This window comes from Aplidium turbinatum, chromosome 6 (genome assembly GCF_918807975.1).
Source record: "Aplidium turbinatum chromosome 6, kaAplTurb1.1, whole genome shotgun sequence".
Taxonomy (NCBI): Eukaryota; Metazoa; Chordata; class Ascidiacea; order Aplousobranchia; family Polyclinidae; genus Aplidium; species Aplidium turbinatum.
The window spans coordinates 14,575,176-14,584,529 of record NC_137477.1 but is presented as its reverse complement, the minus strand read 5'-3'; the positions used below and the strand labels follow the sequence as shown (position 1 = coordinate 14,584,529).

Below are 9,354 nucleotides of genomic sequence, written 5' to 3'. Positions count from 1 at the left end.
TGAAGAAAAATAAAGGAAGGAAGTGCTGATGAAGAAGGGTTATGCTGTAAATATAATCGATGAGCATATGACCTTGCGAATATTAAATTCACATTTGCGCGCTATCGTCGTCTGGGAAGCATCGGGGGTCACAATATTAACAAACTCGCTAGCTGGGCGGCGGAATGTTGACTCGATCTTGTAACGCATGCAGAAGCAGAAATAACAAAATATATTTTATTGAATATAATTTGTTTTGAACATAACAATTTTACAACAAAACAACCAACCTGATGTGCAATTTCAAAGAATTCTCCCAGGACGTCGAAGGAGTTTTGTTTAAAATCTTGACAAGTTCCATGGAAACCGCGATGGTCTAGCAACGAGGCGATAAAAAAGAACACCGCTATCCAGTGTGACGATTATGCGACTGACCACAAAAGCTAACACAAAACTTTCGAGAAAAAAATGGAAGTCTAGACGACGGTGAGGTTAGGTAGACCGAACAAGACCATGTTGCATAGCGACGCATCCGGGGTTTTTGCTTCCATCATGTCCGGTTTACTTTCTTTGTGCGATCCGGCGCTGACGGGCCGCCCAATCGCGCTACGCGGAGACGCCAAGTGATCTCTATTCCGACTGGCTGAGCGGCTTTCTCGCTTCTCGGGAGTGACGTCACGGCTTCGGGGCGAGTGTTTGTGTTTCTTGTCCTTCCCTTTCGCGGCTGGAGGAAATACGAAATAAGTTCGGTTTTATCTCCATGCTTAATAATCTCGCGATACTACTATTACACCAGTTACGTAGTTAGCCTATAAGGTACAAATAACAACGCTACAAAAATTTAATAAATTCCTTAGTTATCTATGCTTGTTGATTCCGAAGAAACTAAACTTAGTGGCAATTGGGTTTACAGAGCACTGACTTCAGATAATTTGCAGGGGAATCGAGAGGCGCATCAATGTATTTGGTCAGTTCTCTAGGCTTGAAATACTTTCAAGAAAATATCTAGTTACTGGCAATGAAATAACTTCGCTTTAAATGCCAGCAATAACTGACACGCACCAACAATACAGCCTCCCAGGAGGAGCAAATAAGAAACTAATATATGCAAATCACCTGTCTGGGGGCGGTCAGCTACGAGTGGTTTGATCGTGAGATCCGGAAAAGTTATTTTTCGAATGGCTTGCCCGGTCGCCTTGCCTTCCTCCATCAGGCTGCCCATAAACGATCGCAACTTCGTCGCGTTGTCCTGGCTCGCCGAGTGCCATTGATTTAAACAAACACAGTTCGCCCCACGCAGACTGAGCAACATAGCGGTCTGCAGCAACAAAGCATTTCATTATTGTTGTGTTGGTCACCCGCAATCAACAGGCGCTGGTTCATCTCAATCTCCTTCAAAAGGTTCATTAATTATTGGAATAGTTAGGTTATAAGAAATTACCAATCCAAAAAGGAGTTATATTGTATACGCAAAATGTTTACTTAAGAGAATGATACTTAAAGAGTGGCGGCTCGACTTCGTTAGGTAGATGATAGCTTGCTCGAAGTTGACGTCAGACACAAAAACGTGACGTTTAAAATATATTGCGACCTCCAGCGGCTTCTCGATTGACAGAAGATTGTTGGTCTTGTCCACATCTATCTTGCTCTGGTGACGGAAGCTGTGATGGGTCTGTGCCTTATCCAGAAGAAGAAACAACTCGCATCTATCCAAGTCCAAGGATGACAGCTTCGACGGAGGGAACTGATAAAAAAAAAGAGAAAAAAATGGTGTATGGAAAAAATTAAGTCTGTCAACACACTGCCATCTAGCAACTAACCTGGGCGATAAATCTTTCCATTCCATAATACATGAAAGCTGAGCATCCGTGAGAGGTCTCCTCCCATTGGCCGACACTGGGGAGGGCATCTGGGCCGTAACGGCCAGTCCATCGGGAGGTAAAGTTCGGGTACATTTGCATGACATGCTTGAAGGTTTGGTCGGGACGATGCTCCTCCGTCTCAGAGCAGTCGTTGTGAGGGTCGACTATGAAGTGTACGCTGCACCAAAGTACAAACGTACGTTTGGTTGAATTAACGTAAAAATAACAGATTTAGCTGTCTGGGTAAAAACCAAACACTGTTAAAAGCGTGCAGGAGTCACGGGATTAACGTTTTGATCGAACTCGGAAAGCATCGAGTCAGTCTAGTATTGCAAACAACCGATCAGTAAAACAATTAACTAATCACGACTTGCTAATAAAGTTAAAAGCCAGACATTCGCAGTATATTGAAGCATTTACTTTTGCATGTCCATGACGCGGCAACCATTCGTGGCATTATTGGCCTGGGGAGTCTTCCCTGCTGCGGGGGCGGCTGCCCTCTTTGCGCTCTTCGCGCTATCTCGGCCACCCTTTGGTGTCTTTGAACCAGGTCTTCTATCTTTCTTCTTATCCACTGCAATGTCGTCAGCGTCAGGAATCCAGCGACGATGCAGCATCTGCACCATAAGTTTAAATCAATAACCAGTTTTTGTGGTTATCTCTATGGCTGCAGATGCGATTGCAATCATAGCGTAGGCAATCATAGCTACATGACGCGTTTTTTTATTTATGCACTTGCAGCGGCAATGAGCAGTTAAAAGAACTAAGTTAAAATAAGCTTAGCATCAGCTAGATACCTATGCAGGAAAGCAGCCGCTTTTTACATTGTAGACCAATGTAAAAAAACGGATGATTTGCTGTCTGGAAAAGACTCGCTGTACCTGCAGAGAGAAGTCCCGGCATACCGAGCTCACGTGACATGATTTGAAACAACGCAGCGCCTCCAGCGGCAAGTGCATAAGTGAAGGATCGGCGAGTATGATGACGTGGTCAGGGTTACTCGGGTTCAAGCCACTCTCGTACTGTAGAAATAAAACAATGAAGCAAACACGTGTTGGTGTCCAATCAACCACATAGCTTGAGATCAAAAGTCTGGCTGTTTTCAAGACTTAAAATGTCCCTGTACAATTCCATAACGAAAATACAAGATTAGTGTCCACGTAAAACAAGATCATTAGCAAATTGTCTTGTTCCTCCCCTCTACCACAGCATACCGGTCGCCTAATTCACGACCAAAAAATCGTAAACAGCTAATGAGCTAAATGAGACGATGTGGCTTTGTAGCCTACTTGAGAAGCCAAAAACAAAGCAACTTTTTCGAAAACGATCGACGCACTTCACAGTCGAAGAAATAATAATGGCTTAATGAGCTTTCATCGCCTCGTCTTGGTCAATTTGTAGAAACGGCACAAAAACAAGTATCTTTTGCGCTAAATAAACAATCATCTGGTGTCGACTGGCTGCTGTGCCATTGGTATGACTTCAGTGCATTCGTGCAACCCAAGCTTTCCCATAGCGACACCAACTTCGTGTAAGAAAGTGGGTGAGAAGAAAACGTTCTCAGCAAAATAACCATACCAGAGAAAATCAGATCAAAAACGATGTACAAAATGAAGAGTTTCATACAAAGCTTGCATCCTTCCTTAGTCCTTACCATGGATTCGGCTTGTTCTGCGATCTGTTTCACTAGCTTGTCGCTGATGTGTTGCGTCACTGAACTCAAATAACTTTCCATCCCGTCAAGAATCTCATTGAATTCTTCCTGCACATAAACCAATGACGTTGAGAGTCTGTAGCGGCGAAAGAAACCATTCGTGTAGCTTGAAATCAAGTCGAGGTAATACGAAATGATGCAACATACATTACGCTCGCGGCGACTACAAGATGGCAAGCAGTGAAATCCGTTACAAGCGGTTCGGGCCGTAAGAGGAGCAACCGACAACAACACTGAAGTTCTGCGCATCGTACAAATGCGCAGAACTTGACGAACACAGATTCTTTGCATGGCAAGAGTTCATTATAATTCGCATGGATGATCACCTTCAATTTCATCTCCTCCTGTGCCTGCTCCTCCAGGGTGGTGTCGGAGATGACAGCTTCTGCGGGACTTTTCGACAACTGTTGCAACATCTTTTTCCGCATACCGAGCTGAAAGATTTGATACTCACTCTGGAGGAGAAAGCTCATCAGTCTCAGCTGAAAGTCAGCCGAAACATCCTCGATCTTTTTGAAACTAAAGAAATTTTAGTGAATTCATTAGAGCTTAAACATGTCTTCAATGCACAAATAACCGCGGCATTCCTTGCAGTAGAGAATGAAAAATATTGACTTCAACAAAATGTTGTGAAAAGATACTCGGAATTAAGAAAGTATTTCAACGTTTGTGGGGTTCACGACTGATCCACTGCACCCACCGACATTTGTGGGATTACCAGCAGAGCATTGAAGAAAAAACATTGCTGCGACGTATCTTGTTGCCAGTGCAAGACGATGAGAGGACCAGACACGACTTTTTAAAGTCTTTAGCTTTGAACGTTTTATATGTGCAGCACAGTTTAAGGGTACCGTTGTTTTCGGAATCCACTATGTCATTAATTTTACAAGGATAATAAAAATAATAATTTTGTAGTTGGCAAACAATGGTTGAGAAAAGGGGGGTCACCGATGCTTTAAGGGCGCGTTTAAGATGAGTAGCCTACATTTCTTGAGAAGCGATGTCTTAGTGAGATATATTTTGAGTTGAAATACAAAATACTTGTCAAAACCCTTACAATTCGTTGTTGACTGGTACACGCGCTATGAAGGCACGAGATGGCGGAGGTGGCGCTGCGACTTTGTCCTTTCCTTTCCCCTTCCCGTCCGCGTGAGCTGGCTGTTGCTTGGCTTTGTCGAGCATGGCGCAGTAGAGCAACTCTTGCTCAGGGCAATGTTGGAGGATGATGACGTTGAACGACGAGGGAAGTTCCTTCAGCAGCATGTGGTAGTTCGGCGCCTGTTCATGTAGCCACCATTACAACAAGGCTCACAGCCGAGTCAACACGTCAGTACTTTTTACATCGATTCATCGTCGAAAGACGTGAAAAAGACTAACATACTGCCTGGGCGTACAAGCTCTTTTTGCAGCAATCTGAAGTATGCACGATACGCATTTGTTGTTCGAGAACATCGTAAATCTGGGGTTGTAAAAAGATAGACCCTCAGCCCCAGAGGCTCACACGACGAAGGCGAGGCCTACAAGTCACAACGTTGAGTTTTTTCAAAGAATTATTTGACGTTAAATGACAATTACAATGCTCCCGATGAAAGTTATTCACACAGACTTGTATTTCGTCGGCCAAAAAACTGCGATACATACTCCACCCAATGCTGGGGGAGTGCATATTCATAGTCAATTTCGGTGTTTGGGCATGCGCCAGTGGTTCAAAGCCTTTCACACGAATATGTGTCACTGCGGAATTAGGGTCTCAAAGAAGCTTTCTAGGTCTGAGGGTAAAGATTTTTACAATAAATCACACTGACCAGCTTGAGTCGTCTCCAGGCCATGTAATTTTCTTCCAGTGTCTTGAGTATGTCTCTCCGCACTGTACTGGCGTGCAAACCCGTACTCACATATCCCTTGAAGAGCCATTTCTCCTGTAAAGTAAAGCACTGTATGAGCAAAACAGAAGAGAAGCATGCAAGAATGACGACCTGGCATTGACGGAAAGAAAGAGAAGATTTTAAATTGTCTGTATCTTAAACACTCATTGGCTGTTCCTCCCACTTGACAACAGATCAGAGAACCCATCTCTACATTGATGGCAGCAATCGATGTAAATCTGCAGCAAAGAAAAGATAAGACTGAGAGAAAGTGCTTTTGGGTTAATGAGAGTAATGAGAAGCTTTGAAAATTTCTGAAGTCTCAAAAACTTCTTCACAACAATTGCCCGATTACCTGGTGCAGCAGGGATGCCAGCTGGGATATGTTGGGATCAGGAAGCGATTTCATCAGCAGGTTCTTTAACGCTATCGATGTTTTGGCACTCTGGCAACATAATTAGGTTTAATTACAAAAGTTAAAGCAAAGAACTGGTTTTGGTACAACAAAAGCAACTCTGAATTATCACCAATGAATGAAAAAATCTCCCTATTGATTAAGCGATTAAAAGAAAGATTTGATAACGAACAGCAATTATGACGCGGACCAACATTACCTGGTACAACGCAAGGTGTGTGGACGCTGCTGTTGCATCACATTGCGCTGTGCATTCAACCATGTCCAGAGCTGCTTCGCTGACAACGGACCAGGCTTGGAGTTGTAGGGCCAGGTTGATGGACTGACCGAGGACCTCAGTGGCTTGCATCAACAACCTGTGGAGCATCACGTGACAGTAACTGCTGTTAATTGAGTTACCAAGTGGTAAGAACACATGACTGACGCACTAAAAGTTGTCACTTCGACGCCTATTGAAAAAGTACTGTATGTAATAGTTTCGAAAAAACGCTTGAAATTCGTCTTTTCTAATCCATTTACTCGATAATTATTAATATTAATGAAAATTACTAATAATTAATATAATAACTATTCATCGTCGCTACAACCAGGTATAAAATTAGACTAGTTTTTATAAGAGAATACCATATCACTTCAACTATAAACGAACTGGGATATAGCCGTGGTTCAAAAGCTCCAGTATACATGGGTTAACAGCACGCAAACCTGTAAGCTTCAAAAAGATACCATTCGATTTACGTCGGTCATATGGTTAACAAATCTAGCATACACGAGTAGTAGATCTGCCCAAGATGATTAACATTAGCAGACAAATACTCAGCCTACTTAATTTTTTAAAGTACAAATACTCAGCCATGGAGCAGTCCATGACTCAGCCTACTTAGGTTTCACAAACCTGTGGCTTAATTCAGAATTGTTCAATACTTGAGCTCCTTCTTGTGTCAAGGGTTCGACTTTGGCAGGAGGATCATCCTCTTCGCAGTCCGGACTTGGTTCCACGTCAGGTTCTGCGGTAGAACATGCTTTATCACTAGCTTTAGTCGGTCGTTAGCCAACCATCTAACTTTACGGCAGCACCGGCAGTTCTAGCAAACAAAACCCGCAAATACAGAACAAAGTTCTTTCTTGGAGTATTTGTTAGTTGAGGAAACTAGGTCACAATCGTAACAAGAAAAGAAAGTCAAGAAACATGTGCCAATGCAACAAGCATGAGCCATATTGTTGTAACCTTTCACGTTGATGTCAACACTTTCTCCACGCAGCACGTGATCATCGACGTATTTTGAAATCTCCCATTGGTTGGTTGGAGGGACAGGATATAAGCTTTCAGCAAGAAGACGAAGACAACGACCGATCAGGTGCAGCCAAACCGCACTGTGGGCAAACAAGAAACACGCGTGAAAGACACAAACTGAAGACATGATAACATAACGTGCTTTCATGTCATATTGCACGGTGATGTTTCAAAGAGTGGATTTTGTTGGAATATAATGCGGCACCTAATGGAATAATTCCCCGACAACAACACTTCAAAAAACGGAAACTTCACTCTGTCAATCTCGGTGACCGGGACTGTCAGCGATTCAAAGCCTCTACAAGTATGCGAAACTGCCAGGATTAAGCTTTCAAAGAAGCTTTTCCAGTCCAAGGATAAAGATTCAATCAATTAATACTGTGGAGCAACGTTGTCAATTGGCTTGACATCGCATATACGGGTTGCAGCACTGTTCAAAGAAAGGGTCCCCAGATGGAGACTTCTTCAAAACCTTTTATATGTTTCATTTCTCACGAACATTGTGTACGTTAAAAAATAAAAATCCTGCGTCAAAAACTTCCTTCCTTAAACTTGCGTATTGACAGAAATATCTTTAACCATAACAAACTTTAACAAATGCTCTGCACTGTGAAGACAATACGATTTGTCATAGCAGAAACTAATCTCAAAAGTTTTTCTTCATCACACACCGGCAGCATAATTTTTAGTCATCCGAAAAGGAACAGCAATTTGACTGGCGGCTAAATCAAAGTGTCATCCTCATCCCAGCTCACTCACCGTAAGATATGATGCTTGGGTAGAGAGCTGTGGAGAGTGTTGAGGATGGTGAAAGACTGGTGAAGGAATGTCGTCCTCTCAGCATCCCACCTCCTGCTCACTTCGTCAGCCTCCTCCTCTTTTTTACCGACAAAATTTTCAACTTTTCTTTGAATCTCTCCTGGAAGATAAAGTGGATGTTAATCTATCACACAGTCTGAGCAAGTGGAGCAAACGTCATTGCGTAAAAGCTTGAAACAAAACCTGTATTCAATGTTACTAAGCTGCGCCTCTATACGACTGCACTGACACTACATGCTTTGTAAAGCGATGAGGAGCACGCATATGTGATGGATGCAGCGCTACGCAAAAATACACATCGTAAAACCGTACATACATTTTGTGAAAATAAAAACTGGTGTAAATCTTAACTGGTTCTTTGAAATTAAATAAGGGAAGAACAACATCAAGTTCAGTAACAGCTGGACTTGGAAGATATTCAAATACAACACTGCGGTAGAAGACAAACCTTTTGCTTCCTCCTCCTTCTTGGCCATCAGATCACCCTCCGCGGATATGACGGCAGCGTGCAGCATCAGGGATACCAGACGGAGTTGAACTTCCATCAGCTCTCGGTGTGTAGGAAGACTTATGTCTCTGTCGCCCTCTGACGGAAGCACCGAACTGAAATAACAAGCTGTTGATAATAATTGATTCCTTCCAACAAACTTCTTTATGAATCTACATTTTGCAACCACGTCTGACGCCATGATGCGAAGAAATAAGCTTCAACAGGATTTCGTAAAAAACATATTTTTGTGCCATCACGTCTGTGGTTTCGTGAAAGATTGCTCATCTTCGAAGTCGTTAGACAAGGGTTCGATACCTTGGCACCAGAAGTTGTCTCAGCAGAGTTTCAATCGGCTTCAAAACAAAAAGGTTGCGTGACAAACTCTATTTCAAAACATAGGTGACTTTTCTCTCTCAGTGGAACCTGAATGCAGATCCTAAACGCTCTCGTGTCTCATCTGGGAGGACATGCTGCAGAAAATGTAGTTATTTCACCAATATTCAGTGGAACAATGAACTCCTTTCATGGACAGCTCTCCATTTACGAGCACCTAGTGGATGTTGTACTTCACAGACAACAACACTTCAACAACTATCGGAAACTTCGCTCTGTAAATCTCGGTAACCAGCCCTGCGTCAGTGGTTCAGAGCCTCTACAAGTATGCAAAACTGCCAGGAATAACCTGTCAGAGGCTTTCCCAGGTCGAGGGTAAAGTTTTAAACCAACCAAAATATAAAACTGACTTGCAAATCGAAGTTAGATTGTCGACGCTTTTCCTGAGAAGATGGATGGCGGTGAGAAGATGACTGATCCTCTTCTCGTGGTCCGATTTTGAGAGCTTCAACAGAACATCGGAATGTTCCTAAAACAAATCTATGGTCACGTTACAGTTGGATAACGATGGTCATGCGTCACC

General features: G+C 42.9%; 1 protein-coding gene across 1 annotated transcript in view; it reads right to left on the bottom strand.

Moving 5' to 3' along the window:
- Positions 1–202: 202 nt before the first annotated feature.
- The window catches only part of LOC145772163 (cilia- and flagella-associated protein 46-like), a 42,460-nt gene continuing 33,308 nt past the window's right edge, over positions 203–9,354 (bottom strand). Inside the window, exons 42-58 of the mRNA XM_082584005.1 lie at positions 9,182–9,300; positions 8,397–8,551; positions 7,889–8,048; positions 7,064–7,209; positions 6,731–6,842; positions 6,035–6,191; positions 5,776–5,865; positions 5,361–5,474; positions 4,613–4,833; positions 3,882–4,074; positions 3,496–3,603; positions 2,723–2,863; positions 2,262–2,458; positions 1,800–2,019; positions 1,571–1,723; positions 1,096–1,297; positions 203–703 (exon numbers count right to left, since the gene is read on the bottom strand). Coding sequence (XP_082440131.1) covers positions 456–703; positions 1,096–1,297; positions 1,571–1,723; positions 1,800–2,019; positions 2,262–2,458; positions 2,723–2,863; positions 3,496–3,603; positions 3,882–4,074; positions 4,613–4,833; positions 5,361–5,474; positions 5,776–5,865; positions 6,035–6,191; positions 6,731–6,842; positions 7,064–7,209; positions 7,889–8,048; positions 8,397–8,551; positions 9,182–9,300 — 2,736 coding nt within the window. The 3' untranslated portion in view covers positions 203–455. The remainder of the gene's footprint in view (positions 704–1,095; positions 1,298–1,570; positions 1,724–1,799; positions 2,020–2,261; positions 2,459–2,722; positions 2,864–3,495; positions 3,604–3,881; positions 4,075–4,612; positions 4,834–5,360; positions 5,475–5,775; positions 5,866–6,034; positions 6,192–6,730; positions 6,843–7,063; positions 7,210–7,888; positions 8,049–8,396; positions 8,552–9,181; positions 9,301–9,354) is intronic.